The sequence below is a fragment of the Peromyscus maniculatus genome, chromosome 7 (genome assembly GCF_049852395.1).
Source record: "Peromyscus maniculatus bairdii isolate BWxNUB_F1_BW_parent chromosome 7, HU_Pman_BW_mat_3.1, whole genome shotgun sequence".
NCBI classification, from domain to species: Eukaryota; Metazoa; Chordata; class Mammalia; order Rodentia; family Cricetidae; genus Peromyscus; species Peromyscus maniculatus.
In genome coordinates, this window is record NC_134858.1 from 116,981,741 (window position 1) to 117,001,430 (window position 19,690).

General features: G+C 39.7%; 1 protein-coding gene across 3 annotated transcripts in view; it reads right to left on the reverse strand.

Annotated features, from left to right (window-relative positions):
• The window catches only part of Oxsr1 (oxidative stress responsive kinase 1), a 92,696-nt gene that overhangs the window by 58,290 nt on the left and 14,716 nt on the right, over positions 1-19,690 (reverse strand). Inside the window, exons 1-2 of one of the 3 annotated variants that reach the window (XM_042282035.2) lie at positions 4,444-4,556; positions 449-540 (exon numbers count right to left, since the gene is read on the reverse strand). The exons of 1 other annotated variant lie outside the window; for it this stretch is intronic. In XM_042282035.2, the coding sequence (XP_042137969.1) occupies positions 449-523 (75 nt within the window). In that variant the 5' untranslated portion in view covers positions 524-540; positions 4,444-4,556. Of the gene's footprint in view, positions 1-448; positions 541-4,443; positions 4,557-19,690 lie in introns of those variants that run through there. One more of the 3 variants, XM_042282034.2, reaches the window with a different exon arrangement.

Sequence of the window (19,690 nt, forward strand, 5' to 3'; positions counted from 1 at the left end):
ACCTGTGCCAAAGCCTGACTCTATCTCGATTTATAAAATGTAAACTAACAAGGGACAATTCAAAGGTTTGAGAGACCCTGAGTGAAAGCAGGGACCCTCTGGTCTTATCCCTGTCCCTTCTGACCCCACTCCTAAGATGTAGCCACACAAAACAACTTAACGCTTCTATCTCTGGACCTTGAACCCTACAGTTCCCTCTGCACCACATATATTCCCACAGCATCTTAACTTAGCAATCCGATTTCAGTGTATTTTTTTGTCATATTTTCCCAAAGCATCCAGGTTCGTCAGGGGCTGCTGCTGCTCCTCCTCCTGTATTTAACAACTGTATTTTTCCAGATGGGAGAGGCCTTAGACTGGAAGTCCAAGAGCCCCTTAACTTTCCAAGCACCTTGTGCACCTTCTCCCGTGACAGCACGTAAACACTACACAGTACATATGAGCTTACTTGTCTGGCTCTGCTAGACTGAGGGCTACATGAAGGCCAGGACTTAGAACCAGGTTCCCACATGGGATGGCACATGCACGCAATCCTAGCACCTGGGAGGGAAGGCGAGAGGAATAAAAGAGTCTAAGGACAGATTCGGCTACATCGAGGGTTTTTAAATCTATACTTATTGATTTTATTTTATGTGTATTTTGTATTTTGCCTGAATGTATGTCTGTACACCATATGTATGCCTGGTGCCTATGGAGGTCAGAAGAGGGTATCAGACCCCCTGAAAGTGGAGTTGTGAGTGGTTGTGAGCCACCATGTGGGCCGAGGGAAGAGTTGAACCTGGGTCCTCTGAAAGAGCAGCCAGAGCACTTAACCACTGAATCAGTCCTCCCACCCTAGTTTATAAGGCCACTCTGGGCTACATAAAAACTCTACCTCATAAAAGCAGTTATTAAATCCTATTTTCCCAGTCATCATGGAACTATAACCTTAGTAATGGAGTACTTGCCTAGCATGTGCTAGGTCCTTAGTTCAATCTCCAGTGTGTGTGCACGTATGTGCTTAAAATAGAACTTACTCTATTTTCTTAATTATTCTTATTTGGGGTAAGTGTGCACCTGTGCACCCATGAAGGTCAGAAGAGGGCAATGGATGACTTGGAGCTGTTAAAGTTACAGGCAGTTGTGAGCCACCTGACTTGGATCCTAACAACTTAACTCAGGTCCTCTGAAGGGCAGCAAATGCTCAGAACCAGTGAGCCACCTCTCTAGCTCCTGAACTTTTTGCCTAGTTATTTTCTGCACACACCCCAACACACACACACACACACACACACACACACACACACACACACACACACACACACAGCTGTAAGCTTAATGAAAGCTAAGAGATTCTTTGCCTTTATCATTGTGCCTGGCACATGTACACCTCAAACATTTGTTGAATGAAAGAAATTCTACAGTGATTTATACAGCTTTTCATTTATTCATGTACATGCTTTATATCTTTGGTATAGAAAGTTTTTTAAATTCTTTAAAAATGATACATGAAGTACTCGTTAAATGTTATTTTTTTCATCTTTTCTACTTAAATGCGAATTGATTTATAAAAAAGACCTTGCTCTACATATTTTGCAAGCCATAAAGTCACCAACAGGGGTTTTTAGGCTCCTTAACCTCTGAAAACACAGGAAACAGGAAAGAAAAGAAAGAACTAAGTAAGCAGCTGCCTATTAGCAGCTGTGACTCCCATGTTCTCTTTCACTGCGATTATGCCCCAATATTCAGTACAGACACCACCAGCAACTCAGTTCCTCTTGGACAGTGGAGGTTTGCAGATGCACCTCAGCAGTTTACTCCCTGTCACCATAACTACAGGGGGTGGGGGTGGGGAGCAATGGGAAAACTTCTAGACAGGCAGGGAATCTCAGTCCTAACCCCTGCCTTTTCTCATCATCGTTTTATTGTATTTACTTACTGAGTGAGAGAGAGAATGTGTGAGTGCATGCATGCATACATCTATGCATGCTGCCATGGTATGCATGCAGACACACCTTGGAGGACAATTTTTGGGAGCTGGTTGTTTATTTTCACCCTGTGGGTCCTAAGGATTAATCTCAGGTCATCAGGCTTAGCAGTAATGCCTTTACAGTCCATTCCTGACTTTTCTATCACTAGCTCTATATACCTTTAAAAAAAAATACTTTTTAGGTTTATTTTATTAATGCATATGGATATTTTGCCTACATGTATGTATGAGCACCGTGTGCATGCTTGGTGTTAGTGGAGGTTGTTGGAGTTAAATCTGGTTGTAAGTTGCCATGTGGGTGCAGGGTGGGTTGTCTACAAGAGCAACGAGTGCTCATAACCATCGAGCAAACTCTCCCGCTCCACTACAAATAATCTTAGGGAAAAAATCATTATAAAATAAAAATATCAAGACATCTAACATGGTAGATTATAGCTCTCAAATACTGTATTATTTAGAAAGGCCCCTAAAGGGGCTATTATATTTCATCCTTAAGTAAAAAAAAAAAAACAAACAAACAAACAAAACTCTCACCAGGATTTAAAACATTAAAACTTTAAATGAACTGAGAATGTAACTCAGTAGAGCAGCATTTACCTAGCATACATACAACTCTAGATTTGATTGCTAACTCTGCAAAATAATAACAAAAATTTTAAAAAATATATTAAATGAGCCAGGCATAGTGGCATATGCCTTTAATCCCAGTACTGAGGAGGTACAGGCAGGTGGATCTCTGTAAATTCAAGGCCAGCCTGGACTACATATATAGTTCCAGGACAGCCAGAGCTATATAAAGAGAAACCCTGTCTCAAAAACCAAACAAGGAAATAAAGATATGACTTTTAAAGCTGTCTAATTTTCCTTGCTAAGCACTTACTACATGGCTTTTTTTTATTATTAATTTATGTATTTTGAGACAAGGTTTCTCTACATAGCCTTAGCTGTCCTGTAACTCACTATACAGCCTACAACACAAGGCTATATTTTTAAACTATACTGCTAATCCAAAATACAACAAAAATACAAAATAATCCCTGTGAGGTTGCTTTTTTTATTTTTTATTTTCCCATAGACCATCTTCTATCACTTCTATTCCTAGCTAAGTCCGATCCTCAGAACACGCATAAAAGCCTGACATAACACATGCCTGTAATCCCAGTAATAGAAGACAGAGGCAGGAGGACTCTGGGGCTTGACAGCTAGCCAATCAACTCAAATTCGCAAACTCAGGCTCACCTCAAAAAATACAGTAGAAAGCAATTGAGGAAGACACCCAACACTCAACTCCGGCCTACATATGCACTAGCAAACCCACAAACACGTACACTGTACACACACACCAACATAAACTCTAAAAATAAATTTAAAACTAGCATGGTGGTGTATGTCTTTAATCTCAGCACTCAGGTGCTTTGAGTCTGAGAGTCTGAGGCCAGCCTGATCTATGTAGAGTGTTTCAGGGCAGCCAGGACTACATAGTGAGACCCTGTCTCAAAAAAAAAAAAAAAAAAAAAAAGTTTTAAAATAAATAAAAAAGAGGTAGAGGGTCCATTCTGTCTCTTATCTTCCATCAGTATGCATAATACAACTGATGTTTCTCTAAGGCCAGTATCTTGTAAAAGAGTCTTGACCCAGGAATCACAAATTCATGGTGTTACTTATAGAGATGAGAAATAAGTAACTACCACTGTATCAATAAGAACAAACAGCAGCCATATAAAACTAGAACACATATTCAATAATATTCAGTATTCAAATGGATACTACACATATATTTACTAAACCTACATGAGCAAACACAGAGCGGTACAACTAGCCATTCAATGTAAACAGAAATACACAAAGAGAGAGGAAAAATCACAAAAATGCTAATCAAGTTAAATATTCAGTCTAAAAAAAGTACGTATCAAATGTTAACCTCAGAAATAAGATTGTAATTTTTTCAACTTACTTTGATTTTATAAATTTTATAATAATCATTTATTAATGAAAATAAGTTAAGTCACCTTTTCAAAAGAAACTAAAAACATCCTTTAACATAAACTACAAGAGCATGTCTCTCCACTTAAGAAATATGAACTATGGGGCTGGAGAGAAGGCTCAGCGGTTAAGAGCACTGGTTACTTGCTGGGTGGTGGTGGCACACACCTTTAATCCCAGCACTTGGGAGGCAGAGCCAGGTAGATCTCTGTGAGTTCGAGGCCAGTCTGGTATATAGAGCGAGATTCAGGACAGGCACCAAAACTACACAGGGAATGGGGGGGGGGGGGAGCACTGGCTACTCTTCCAGAGGACCCGGGTTCAATTCCCAGCACCCACATGGCAGCTCACAATTGTCTGTAACTTTAGTTCCAGGGAATCTGACACCTTCACACAGACATACATGTAGGCCAAACACCAATGCACATAAAAATAAATAATAAAAATAACAAAAAAAAGAAAAGAAAGAAAGAAATATGAGCTATGCATACCAGGAGTTCATCCATGCTAGTCTGACACTTCTCAAGGTTTATCCGTTTGATTGCCACTTTCTCCTTTTTGGGGGCACAATACGCTGCTTGGACCACAGCAGTTGCTCCACTCCCTGAAAACAAATACATAAATAAATAATACACATATAAAGCATGGCATTTTGAATCACCACAGTTTCATTTAAACAGTGAAGACTAAGCCTGTCTTGGCCCGCAGTGGACAACAGATGAGGAGACATGCCCTAGAGAGCTAGCGAACACAACCTTAAGAACCTCAGGGCCAGCAGGATGGCTCAGCAGGTAAAGGTTCCCACCTGACAGCAAGCCTCACAGCCTGAGTTCAAACCCAATGCCTGCATGGTAGAAGGAAAGAAGTGATTCCAAAAAGATGTCCTCTGACCTCCACACATACACACGCACACAATATAATGAAAATGTAATTGAGAATTAAAAAACAAAAACCACCCTCAGCTATTTCAAGTCTATAGCTAATAAATAAGAGTGTAAAAAAAATTTGAAAATTGGCCGGGCGGTGGTGGCGCACGCCTTTAATCCCAGCACTTGGGAGGCAGAGACTGGAGGATCTTTGTGAGTTCGAGGCCAGCCTGGTCTACAGAGCAAGATCCAGGAAAGGCGCAAAGCTACACAGAGAAACCCTGTCTCGAAAAACCAAAAAAACAAAAACAAAAAAAAATTGAAAATTGAAAATTGTTAGGATTCCAGTTCTAAAGTAATGATAGCATAGGTCCATACTCCCTGTTCTCCAAATACAACTAAATACCATAAAAACAACTGAAAAATGATCACAAAAGGGCTTTGGAAGGTATAGAAAGGAGGTACCAGCTAGAGACCCTGGAGCTAGGAAAACCCGTGGTGAGTTCAATGAATTTCCCTTTTCTCTCCCATGTTTCAGGCTGGACAACAAGGAGGTCTGCACTTCAGAGTCACCAAGAAAATAAGGATAGATAGATGCACAGACAAGCCAACAAACTAGAAAAGCCTGCCCTCTGGCTAAAGATCTGTGAAAAGGGCAGCTCAGCACAGATCTAGAAAGTCAAAGTATTCCGCAGTCCTCATCCAGGACAGGACTGGCCCAAATGACTCCGGCAGCAGCATGAACACGGTCCTCTACTTCACACCTTCAACGGTGGCAGGCAGTTTAACCCTGTCCACATCTATGGCAATGCCAAGCCAACCAGCCGTTAGCAGTACAGAGGGCCTGGACAGATCCTGGCACAGTGGTGCCAGAGCAATATTACAAGACCCCTGAAAACTAAATTACCAAAGCTAAATTACAACTCCCAAAAGTAGGACAGAAAACTATACACTAAACATAAATAGAGCAACTGCTTGCTGGAATACAAGAGGAAAATAAGAACAAGGTCTACCAACATAACAACCCAAATGTCTAGGATGCAATCAAAATGACGTATGGAATACCTGTAATCCCAGCACTTAGGAAGTAGAGGCAAGAGGGTCAGTTTAAAGTCATGTGTGACTACATGACAAGTTGGAGATCATCCTGGGTTACAAGAGAATGTCAAAAAATAAAATACATTCTCAATGAAGAAACTGGGATGGGAGGCAGGCTCAGCTGGTAAAGATGCTTGCTGCCAAGCCTGAAAACCTGAGTTCCAACCACAGGACTCACATGATGGAGAGAAGTGACTCCTGGAGGCTGTCCTCTGACCTCTACACGGCACTATGGTACAGTGTGCGTGTGCATACACTCACACAAGCGTGCGCACACAGGGTTAGGGTTGTGCTAGAGACTGGGCACAGGCCGTGTGACTTCTGAGCACAGACAAGCTCTGCCAACACAGTCTGTTCTCAGCACCAGGTTCTGCTTCTTTCAGTCCTGGTACTTGTCTGAAGGAGACTAACAGCAGTGGCTAAATTGGTCACACTACGAATTTATCTACAAAGATTTGTTTGGCTCACCAAAAACATCTTTTTTCTTAATGTGAAGAAAAAAAGACAACGAAATGTATACCCAGAAGTTATTTTTAAAGTACCAAATGGAATTATATAAATAAGATGTATACTGACTGAGAAAAAGCATTTGCTGGGCACTCAATGATGTACAGATCACACAGGATAAAATCTGTGAACTTAAAGACAAGCTAAATAACTTATCTAAACAACAAAGAAAACACTCTGAGGAAAAAGCCTTAGGGAGCAGTGGAGTTAACAGTGAAGAATCTATACTACACACAGTACATAAAATAATGCTCCCATCCCCAAGACATATACGTTCTATCTCAAAAACCTACAAACATATCACCTGATGTAGCAAAAAGAACAAAATCTACACTTGAGAGCTGGAGAGATGGCTCCTTGGTTAAAAGCACTTGCTACTCTTGGAGTTTCCAGCACACATTTGGTAATTGGCTCACAACCAACTCTAACTCCAGTTCCAAGGGATCCAAAGCCCTCTTCTGGCCTCCATGGGTACCAACTGTGAACAGACATACATGCAGGCGAAACATCCACACATCAAATAAAAATACTTGTTAGATATTGTCAAGTTAAAAATCTAAGCCGGGCGGTGGTGGCGCACGCCTTTAATCCCAGCACTCGGGAGGCAGAGGCAGGCGGATCTCTGTGAGTTCGAGGCCAGCCTGGGCTACCAAGTGAGTTCCAGGAAAGGCGCAAAGCTACACAGAGAAACCCTGTCTCGAAAAACCAAAAAAAAAAAAAAAAAAAAAATCTAAAGCTAAACATGGTGGTACACAACTGTAACCCCAGCACTCAAGGAGCAGAAGAAAAAGACTAAGTAAGAGTCTAAGGTCACACTGGGCTCCAGAGTCAGTCCCAGGTCTCACTACATGAGACCAGTCCCAAAAACATAAAAAAGGAAAGTAAAAAGCTTAAGATGGGAAGATTGTTCTGAATTATCTGGATGCGTTCAATGTAATGAAAAGGACCTACAGAAGTGAAAGAGGGAGGCGTCAGTTCCTCAGTCAAGGTAAGAGAAGGGAAGGCTGGAGTGATGAGCCACGAGTCAAGAAATGACCACTGACACACACTAAAGAAGAGGCTGAGTGAGGGAAGTCCAGCGTCAAAGGCCCATATTGTCAGATTTCCTTTATAGAAAATGTTCAGAACATGCAAATTCAGAGACAATAGTGGTTGGCAGGAGTTGAGAATGAGGAGTGGAAGTAACTACATCATAAGGTAGGTTTGTTCTTTCTCTTAGTGGTGATTACAAAATATACTAAATGCAAAAAATTTTAATCGGGGTTGGAGAGATGGCTCAGAGGTTAAGAGCACTGACTGCTCTTCCAGAGGTCATGAGTTCAATTCCCAGCAACCACATGGTGGCTCACAGCCATCTGTAATGAGAGCTGGTGCCCTCTTCTGGCCTGCAGTCACATATGCTGTATACATAATAAATAAATAAATCTTTAAAAAATTTTTTTTAATCAAGTAGACATTTTAACTGGTAACTTTTAGCCAAGTGTAGTGGCACACACCTTTAATCCCAGAACACAGGAGGCTGAGGTAGGAAAATCTCTGTGAGACCAGCCTGGTCTACAGAGCCCATTCTGGGACAGCCAGGACTACATAGAGACCCTGTCTCAAAAAAAAAAAAAAGGGCTGGAGAGATGGCTCAGAGGTTAAGAGCACCGACTGCTCTTCCAGAGGTCCTGAGTTCAATTCCCAGCACCCACATGATGGCTCACAACCATCTGTAATAAGATCTGGAGCCCTCTTCTGTGTACATAATAAATAAATCTAAAAAAGAAAAAAGAAGTCACTTTTATCTTATTTTTTTCAAAATACTGCAACCATAAGCTGGGTGGGGGTGGTACACATCTTTAATCCCAGCACTCAGGAGGTAGAAAGAAGCAGGCAGATCTCTGTGAGCTTGAGGTCTACAAAGAAAGTTCCAGGACAGCCAGGGCTACACAAAGAAACCCTGTCTCAAAAAGCAAAACAAAATAAACACACAAACAAAGAATACTACAACAATCACCTCCTAATCCAAGAATTTTGAAAACAGCATGGAGCAATGCTTCAAAAACAACCAAAACTCAGCCCCAACGCAGAAAGTGAATGGGTTATCTAAAAGCTTTTGTTGGTTGGCTTCCCCTTCCTCCCTGCCCCCATTCCCAAAAACAAGGTTCAAGGCATTATCAAGCCCTTTAAGGTTATGGAAGTTAAGCAACAAATTTAATCTCATTCACCTTCTCCTCACCCATCCAGCCTTTCCTTCTCCTCTCTCTCTGGCCCATCACTTGCCTTCCTGACATGGATTATTTTAAAATCTTATCTAGGTGGAATCCTCCCTCCACCAAGAATGAAATGTGCATTTGCAAATCACTCCTCCAACCTCTAAATCACAGCACCTACTCAACACTGCACCAAGTATTTGATAACTGAACATATTAACTCATTCTTCATGTCCTGAATGTAATTAAGCACCATTGTCAACAAGTAATGCGTCTTTCTTACTATATATTAACTCACACGATGTCCTCCTTCCAAAGCCTGACTCAAAACGCACTTATTTTCAAGAACTACCGTTGAATGGACTGAAAATCACTCAACAGCTCCACTACTAGTAAGAGAATAAATTTCCATTTCCCAACCATGTGCCTGGCAAAGAAATGCTCAATTAATTGACTCAATTAAAGACTGCTATCACTCACTTATTTACTCATTACATAAGTTTTGGTTATTTAAACTGTTCAAACACATGTGTGTCTCAAGTATTTTTTGGTCTAGGCTGAGCTTATTAAGGTTCAAAAGTACTTGAATCTTTACCAAAACACAGAAGGGCAAATTATCCCTACCAGCTCTCCATCCTTTATATATTTCACTGAAATACACCCCCAATGTTTTAATCACTTGTATGATCATACACTAAATGTTCTCTTGTACAGTATAAGCTCCCAGATGGAAAAACATTAAACACTACAGGGAAAGTGACCATTAAATTCTCTCCCCTCCTTCTCTAGTATCTCATCTTCGTCTTAAATATAAAATAATTTCAAGAAAATGTTGGCAAGTTAAGAGGGAAAATGCTTTATGTATATTGTACAGTAGCTGCAGTAATAAAAACAGTCCTCAGTCAACTGCTGGACTCAAAACCCAAAATGCTTCCACTATTCTGGGGCCAAGTTACCTAGACTCCCTTATAACAAGTCTTTACTTTCAGTGGAGTTTAACTTGAATAAGAGCCCGAATCAACCTGTAAAATGGTTGGGGAGACGGCTCCATCCATAAAGTGCTTACCACACAAGCGTGAGGCCCTGAGCTCAGAGACCCAGAACCCTGTCAAAGCTGGGCGTGGCAGCACATGCCAGGAGTCCTAGCGCTGAGGAAACAAGAGACAGGGTCCTTGGAACCCACTGGCCAGCTAGTCTTGTTGGATCAGTGAGGCCCAGGTTCAGTAAGTGACTGGGTCTCAAATACAAGAAGAACAACTGAAGAAGTCACCCTACACAGACAACTGCCCTTCCCATGTGTGCTGCACATGGACATGCACACGCATACCACACAAAGAAACTTCTAAATTTTATTTATTTGTGTATGTGGATGTGTTGCCAGCATGTGTACCATGCGTGTATCTGGTACCCACAGAGGCCAGAAGAAGATACTGGATTCCTTGGAACTAGAGTTACAGATGATTGTGAGCTGCTATGTGGGTGCTAGGAATCAAACCCATGACCTCTAGAAGAACCACTAATGCTCTTAATCACTGAACCATTTCTTCAGTCTTCCAAAAACTAAAATAATAATAATAAACCTAAGAGAAGTATGCAACAATGTAAGGCAAGTACCTGATACTGAAATGACTAAGCTAACCCCCTCCTGTTCTCACTCCATTCTGTGTTTGCTTAGATAGTTCTCAGCCCCTACACTCTTCCCCCAACAGTCACATCTACCTTGGCAATACACCCGAGAGTCCCATGGCCTTGACCATAGTCCAGATGTATTAACCAAAATAATTAAAGTAAACTAATAACTAAAAAAGATATTAAGTAAAAAAATAATTGTTATGCGTGAGTTCAAGGCCAGCCTGATCTACAAAGCTAGTTCCAGGACAACCAAGACTACACAGAGAAACCCTGTTTAAAAAAAAAAAAAAAATTGTGATGGCATAGCTGAAATAATTACTGTTCTCTACCAGGAATAAACATTTCAAGGCTAATTTTACCCTAAATTAACTTAAATATAAATTACAGTCTTTGTGGTTTTTGCTTTTAATAATGCTGTACCCTAGCTGGGCAGTTGGTGTCACACGCCTTTAATCCCAGCACTTGGGAGGCAGAGGCAGGTGGATCTCAAAGAGTTGAAGGCCAGTCTGGTCTACAAAGTGAGTTCCAGGACAGCCAGGGATGTTACATGGAGAAACCTTGTCTCAAAAAACAAAAACAAACAAACAAACAAAAATGCTGTACCCAAGTTTGGTCACCAGAGACTTTCTAGAGACACAAGCCCACTCTTGGTCTGGCCATTAATGGACAAAATGTTAAGTGGTTTAATCAGCATGGTTGTCAATAACTATCTCAGTGGATCACTTCATTACAGGTCTACAACCTCAAGTGTACATCAGGGTAAGACAGGAGATGATTGAGGTCCAGGCCAACCCAGCCTCAGGGAGTTCAAGGTTAGCCAAGGTTATAAAGTAAAACCCCATCTCAGAAACAAAACGAAATCCTAAATATCTAAAGTGGGGAAGGGCGTCAGGAAAAAGCATTGAGAAAAATGCTAAATAAAAAGATAAATATATTCTACAAGTAAATACAAGAAACAAGTAGCTAACACAGACCCTGGTATGGTGACCCATACCTTGCTGTGGAATAATCTTTCTGTACACTGTGAATATGCATTACTCTCATTGGTTAATAAAAAGCCAACATGCCAGTAGCCAGGCAGGAAGTTAAGCAGGAAAGCCAAACTGAGAATGATAGGAAGAAGAGCAGAGTCAGGGGAGTTGCCAGGAGCCTCAGAGGGAGCAGGACATGCTGGAAGAAAAGTAAAGCCACAACTCATGTGGCAGAATGCAGATGAATAAAAATGGGTTAATTTAAGTTGTAAGAGCTAGTTATAATAAGCCCGAGCTATTGACTGAGCATTTATAAGTAATATAAGCCTCAGTGTGGTAATTTGGAAGAAGCTACTGGGGCAGGAAAACTCTGCATACTGATGGCACTCCAAAGTGATGGGCATACATCCACATAAAGCCTGAGAACGCTTTAAAAAAAAGGAGGGGAGAATTCTAGAAACACAAAAACAGAGCCAAGAGCAGCTTCCTAGTTCGTGTCTTTCATGCGGGCTGTGCTCACGGTACAGACACATCCCTTGACCGCTGGCTGCAGGCTTGAGCTGCTGCATGGCAGGTTCCTGCAGTCTTTCATGCCAGCTGCAGTACAGACAACCTAACCATCTCCCAATTTAAAGGCTCATACGATCAGAAAAAGGACAGAGATACACAGTAAGACAGATTCAGACAAAAAAAAAAAAAAAAAGCCTCTAAACGAGTCACAGTGTGTTTGTAAATGTGCATAGACTTGGGAGATATACAGTCTTAGATTAAAAGATATAGGTTTAAAATAAAGTCCTTTAAAAGGAATACAGTAATAAAAAATATATAAACCACATAAAGATGGGAAATACACAGAATCTGGATCCTATGTTATTGTGCTGTCTTTAGATTTTTTGACCGTTAATGAACAAATGATTATAAAAGCTACTAAATTGAACCAACCTATATATTTTAAAGATGACTTGATTTCAAAATGTAAGTCAAGAGATACATTACATTGGGGGAGAGGTAAAGTTTTTATTTCCACGGGAAATGAGAAGCTGTGGATTCATTCCAGGTTAAAGAACATCAGGTTTGATGGGGGAAGACCCCCTAAAATCCTCTCTGTAGACATAAAGAAATAAACCTAAAAATAACTACAGGACAGATGACATGTATTTTACCTGCTCAAACATGAAACAAAAAAATTATCTTTGGTTGACTTATGTACAATGCACAATCTATATTTGTATTAATACAGATATGTATGTTACCTTCAAAAGTTTATGTATTTTCAGAACAAGGGGAGCAGACACCAATAAAAAACGGCCCAGGTGATCCAACATGCAAAACAGCTTTAAAGCTAATTACTGAGATGATCCAGCTTCAGAGAATACTACAGCCAAGATTTAACAATTATCCTGATTTTCTCAGGGTCCCCCAAAGATTACTAGTGCCCTCAGTCAACAAGACATAGTCTAGAAAACTAGGTCCACATTCTCAAAATATTGGTTATAGATGTTTGTTTTCATTTAAGGGGAGTTGGTTAAAAATTGTTATTGATCATAGTCCAAAAGGGGGGGGGGATAAACAAAAGAGTTAAATTCAGAGCTCTCTTTCTAAAAGAAGAAAGGGAGATATGATGGGGGAAAAGGGTAGGTTACTGAAACCACTTTAATCCAAAAGACAACATTAATCTTGAAATATTTTATATACAAATTTAAAGTTTATTTTGTTATACTATATGTATATTTCTACTCTTGTTTAAGGTAAATGTGCTTATACAACTCATTTAAAAATGTAATGTATAATTAAGAAATACAGGCTAATAGTCACCCACAACTATCAAACTTATAGTCATGTTAGCTGGATGATACAGAAATGTATTTCAGATAGTTAGGTAATCTTCAAACACTTCAAAGACCTACAGAACATGGCATTTAAAAGGCTTAATAACCTAAGGCTTTTCATGACAGTGAGATACGTCTGCTCCTCGTGGTACTAACATTCAACAAAGATAATGGGCATAGAAGAAACTCCGTATGGAGTTTGTTTTCTTTATGGCAAAAGCTAGCCATGTGGGGGAAAAAAAAAAACTGCCCTTGCCTCAACTACTGACAGTTACTGTCCAAACTGGACCCTTAGGACACAAAAAATGTGACTGCTGAATTTTGCCAAGACAAGGTAGGACAGTTCTTCAAAACTCCTGCTTCAGAGGAAAGTCTGTCAGATATGCAAGGCCTGTAGGTCAGAGTTGGATGCCTCAACATTACAGAGGAACTTTGAGTGACTGTCCAGGCATCGAGACATCCCTGACGTTAGATAACATTTCACCCTTCTGGAGTCTCTTACAGTGTTGAAGACTAGATAGTCATAGTTATAGTTCTTTTTAGTTATGGTAAAAGATAAATTATATAAATATATATTTATATGTATATTTATATATTTCTATAATTATATAAAATAAATATATATTATATATTTATATAATTATATAAATATCTATAAATAAATGTGAAACTTTAAACTCACCAAAACAGGATAGAAAATGGAGTATTTTTCTCTAATTTTGTCAAATAAAAATGGACTGGATATTGTAACTCTAATTCTGTTTTTGTTGTATATAATCTTACTATAACAAAGTTAAAATCTTCCTTTTTAAATAGACAAAAAAGGGGAAATTCTGTGGAATAATCCTTCTGTATACTGTGAATATGTATTACTCTCATTGGTTAATAAAAAGCTGACAAGCTGGTAGCCAGGCAGGAAGTTAGGCGAGAAAGCCAAACTGAGAATGATGGGATGGAGGGCAGTCAGGGGAGTTGCCTCAGAGGGAGCAGGACATGCTGGAAGACAGGTAAAGCCACAACCCATGTGGCAGAATGCAGATGAATAGAAATGGGTTAATTTAAGTTGTAAGACTGAGCTATTGACTGAGCATTTATAAGTAATATAAGCCTAAGTGTGGTAATTTGGAAGAGGCTACTGGGATGGGAAAACTTTGCCTACAACACCTTTAATCCCAGCACTTAGAACAGAAGCAGGGGGATCTTTGAGTTCCAAGCCAGCTTGGTATACATAGAGAGCTCCAAGCTAGCCAAGACTACATACTCAGTGCCTGCCTTTAAAAAATAAAGTAAAATAAAGTAACTTGGGCACAGTGGTACAAGCCTTTGGTTCATTTAATCCCAGCACTCAGGAAGTAGAAGCAGGCAGCTCTCTATGAGTTCCAGATCAGCCTGGCCTACAGAGCTAGTTCCAGGACAGTCAGGGCTACACAGAGAAACCCTGTCAAAAATAGATAGATACACAGACAGACAGAGAGGCAGGCAGGCAGATAGAAAGAAAGAAGAGCTCAAGGTGGGCATGGTGGCATAGGCCTTTAATTCCAGTACTGGAAACAGGCAGGCTGACCTCTTACACAGGGTTTCTCTGTGTAGCCCTGGCTGTCCTGGAACTCAATCTGTAGACCTATAGATCAGGCTGGCCTCCAACTCAGAAATTCACCTGCCTCTGCCTCCCAAGTACTGTTGTCTATAGGCTTTAATGAGGAAGTATACTACTTTTTTTCAACTTATATGTTTTTATAAGAAGGAAACTTTTCTAGTCTACTGGAAGGAAAAATCAGTTCTAGATTTCTGAGTTGTCTTAGCTTAGGTTTTTATTGCTCTGAAGAGACAGCATGACCACGAAAACTCTTATAAAGAAAACATTTAATTGGGGTGGCTCACTTACAATTTCAGAGATTCAGGCCATTGTCATCATAAAGGGGAACATGTGTAGTGGGTAGCCATTCCAGCTTTGATCTGGAAATTCCAACCCCCATTGAGGCTTCGACAATTGTCACACCTACAAGGCCGGGCCAAGGGAGGCACCGAGAGACGAGACCCGAGATCTGGATGGGCCAGCGAGCTCTCTCGGTTCCTGGACCCTGGACGGTGGAGGTTGACCGAACAGAGCTCCAGAGAACACCGCTGGACTTCGATACACCTTCCCCAGACCCCACTACCTACCTTTCCTTTTCGTAAGTTACCCACTAAATAAATCTTCCTTTTAACTACGTGGAGTGGCCATAATAATTTCACCAATGAGCATGGTGGCCTGCAGGCAGATGTGGTGGTGGAGCTGAGAATGCTACATCTTGCAAGCAACAGGAAGCCAACTGTCTGAACCTGCCCCCACAGTGACACACTTTCTTCAATAAGGCGACACCTTCTAACAGTACCACTTCCTTTGGCAAACCACCACGTGTTTAAAAAACAAAAACAAACTGTGGTAGACAAAGAAATCTGATAATTTTGTTAATTGTTTTTTAATTACAAGTCAACCTATGAATATAAGAACAGGACAGCTTGACATGGTAGCACAGCTATATTACGTTGGAGACAAGGTTTTGCTTTTGTTTCTACAGGAGAAGAAAAGCTATGGTTATCATCAAAATTGATAAAGGGTTCTATTTGAACAAGAGACCTCTTAATTAGAAGAGGTGATAGTTCATCAGCCAGCATGACCATTCAATTTAAATTAACTTATACAAGTAACAAATGCTTTTCATTTAATCAGATATAACTTGCCCAAAGGGAACTTCCCCAAAGTTAGGGTTAGGAAAGGGTTTTTGTTTTTGTCTTTCAGGAGAATGAAGGCTAAGGAATCTGAAGAACACTGGGCAAATGAGACACCTGAAGAAAAAGGACAAATCATCCAGAAAAAATGTCCCAAGAAAAAGAGTAAATTGGCCTATTGGTATATCACATATAAAATTTCATAAGTCTTCCTAAATGTTTGTTTCTGCTCTTCTAACCAGACACTAAATACAAATGGTCTTTATGGAGTCCCAGTTCAATTAAAAATTAAAGCTGGCTTTGGAGTTGGAGAATGGCTCTCTCCTTCTCTAAACCCAAGCATGCTTGTTAAAAAAAAATGCAAAATCATGTCATGTATCATGTCAGAAGAGTCATCTGATATGGCACAAGAGAAAACCAAAACTAAGGGACTATTCTATTGCCACTAATCTCATAATTCCTTGGTTCTATTTTGATTCTTTAAAACTTTTCTTAAGGTATGAATTTTATATCAAAATTTATAAGATTTATATATATATATATAAAAAACTTTTGTCATGATATTAATGGTCATATAGGATACTAACTAATTCTAGAAAAAAAAGGAAGGCTTCATCTAGCTTCCTATACAGGATTTCGAGTTTGAGTCTCTATCAGTTTTCTGCAGAGAACCATGACCACACTGAACAACTTTGAAGTCTCCAAACGGATGATGGGGCCCCACAACGATGATTCCACATGGACAATAAATAATAATACCACTAAGCTGACAAACATCACCCAAAGATCAGCTTTGGGCTACAAACTGCTTAGGACAATTTTGAGATAGCTAGTTGAGATGATCCAGCCTCACAAACTATTCAAGCGAGGACTTGAGATAAGCCCTGAACTTTCCCATTATAGAGAGACTGGACAACAAATGATACAACTACCTCTCCTGGAACTTGACAATTAACCCAAAATTTTTTTTCTCAGGACCCCTAAAGATTCCTTTGCCCCCTGCCCCCCGACAGCAGGAAGTAATTTTAAGAACATGACACCCACATTCCCAAGAGGTGGAGTGAGTGGTTTTTGTTCTTTCAATGGGTTATGGGTAATTGTCATTGTTTAGACTGGTTGGTTACAAGTTGTCATTGCTAATGGTTAGGAAAAGGGCCAAACAAAAGAGATTAAAGGTTCTTGTTTGGAAAAAAGAAAAAGGAAAAAAAGGATATAGATAAGAGGTAGATTATTGAAATTACTCTGGAAAAAAAAGATATAGAAATGATAGACTAAAGGGTAGATTATTGAATCTACTCTGAAAAGAAAAAAAGGAGAGGATATAGATATAAGATAAAAAGGTAGATTATTGAATCGACTTTTAGAAGGTAACTACTAGTTTTAAATATTTTACATTAGATTGGATTTTTGTATATTGTATACAAATTATGTTGATACAAATTGGAGATTGATTCTGTTAGAAAATATTGTACATATTTCTAATCTTGTACAAGGTATTGTACCTATACAGTTCATTTAATAATGTAATGCAATTTGCTAATCCTTATAAGTTATTATTACCAATTAATTAGTATATAAAGAATTGTAGTACTCATTACAATCAAACTTGTAGTCATATTAGGTATGTTTTTAAGGTCAAGCAGAAATATATTTTAGATAGACAGGTCATCTTCAAACATCTCAGAGATCTACAGAATATAGCATTTAAGATTTTTTTTTTGTTTTGTTTTTTTGTTTTTTTGTTTTGTTTTGTTTTTTGTTTTTCGAGACAGGGTTTCTCTGTGTAGCTTTGCGCCTTTCCTGGAGCTCACTTGGTAGCCCAGGCTGGCCTCGAACTCACTGAGATCCGCCTGGCTCTGCCTCCCAAGTGCTGGAATTAAAGGCGTGCGCCACCACCGCGTTTAAGATGTTTTAATAACATAGATTTTGTTCTTGTTTTTAAATACTATGAGACATGTCTGCTCCTGGAAGCACCAATCTACTTCAGAAAAGATGATGGGCACTGAAGAAACTCAATATGGAGTTTACTTTCATTGTGGCAAAAGTTAGTCGCTGGGCAAGAAAGTGCCCTCGGAACAACTACTGACAGTATGCTGTCCAAAATGGACAAGCAGGACACAAAACAAAGGACTGCCTATCCTTGCCAAGACAAGGTAGGAAAGCTCTTTAGAAAATCCTGCTTCACAGATGAATCTATCAGATATGCTAAGCCTGTAGGCCGAAGAATGGATGCCCCAACATTGCAGAGAAACCTCAAGTGACTGTCCAGGCAGCCAGCTGTTTTTGTCATAACTCACATTTTTGGAAGTCGCTTGTTTGCACTTCCTGTTTGACTAGGTAATATTACTTCCTTCTCGAGTCTCTGAGGGAGTTGAAGATTAGTTATAGTTACAGTTTTCCTTGTTAAGAAATTCAGAAAAGAAACTTACTAAGAGATGTAAAATGTATATGTTTGAAAGACATCAAAAGATAGTTTTCAGTTAGTAATACAAGTTAGGATAGAAAGTGAATTAGGTACATTTTGGACTCACCAAAGATAGATAATGGAATATTTTCACTGAATTTGTCAAATGCAAATGGATTTGACACTGTTGATGTATTTATTGCCTGTATATATTGTATATAGTTATTGTACTTATTGTATATAGTTCTTCTTATATTAGTTAGAATTTTTTATGAGACAAAAAAAGAGGAAATGTGATATTTTATCTGTGTACCCCAATAAAGCTTATCTAAGGATCAGAGGAAAAAGCCAGCCACTATATTAAACATAGAAGTTGGGCAGTGGTAGCACATGCCTTTAATCCTAGCATTCGGGAGGCAGAGATCCATCCAGATCTCTGAGTTCAAGGCCACATTGGAAACAAGAGCCAGGTGTGGTGACACACGCCTTTAATCCCAGCATTAACCACAGTAGTCTGGAGCTCTGTACAGACAGACAGGAAGTGGTGTAGTTGGGTGGAGAGCGGAAGTGAGATGGCAGAACAGAAAGGCATATAGGCGTGGGTAGACAAGGAAGGAGGTCTCTCTGGAGGCTGAGGGCTGTGGTGAGGTGAGGTTGTCTATGGCTTGTCCTATTCCTCTGATCTCTCAGTTTTAACACCAATATCTGGCTCTGGGTTTTTTATTAATAAGACCATTCAGCAATTTGTCTTACACACAGCCTTTACTCCCAGCATTCAGGAGGCAGAGGCAGGTGGATCTCTGTGGGTTCTAGACCAGCCTGATCTACATAGCCAGTTCCAGAGCTATATGGTGAGACTCTGCAGAGAGAGAGAGAGAGAGAACAAAAACAATATGACAAAGAATGTATCTTTTTTTTAAAGATTATCTTAAGTGTGTGTTGTATATAACCTAACAAAAATAACTTGGGCTCAGACATACTATTTTACTCTCAGATTATAACTTTTGTCATTTTTATCAGTCATTATCTATTCAAATATTTAAAGAATAAAAGTTAAAATATAATATACAGCATAAAATAGTGTCTAAGTATGTTCTCAATTTAAAAATTCCTTCACAAGCCAAGCATGATGGTTCACACATGTGAATTCTACTTGGGAGGCACAGGCAGGAGATTCCCTAGAATTCACAGCCAGTCTGGGGTACATGAGACCCAACCTCAAAAACAAACAAACGAAGTCCTTCCCAACAGTATAGGAGGCCCAAGACTACAGTTCAGAGCTCAGTGACAGGGCACTTGTGTAAAGGGCTAAGGTATAGGAAAAGAATGACAAAAATCGGTAAGATACAACGTCAGTACCTATAAGATAGCTAAATCAAAAGGAAAAAGAGAGAGGGAGAGAAAGAGGGAGGAGGGAGAAAGGGAGGGATTAAATCACTTGTAGGTAAAGTACTTGCCTAGCAAGTACAAGGCCCTGGTTTGGGGGAGGGGAGATTTGCGGACACATTTTGGCAGAATGCCTGT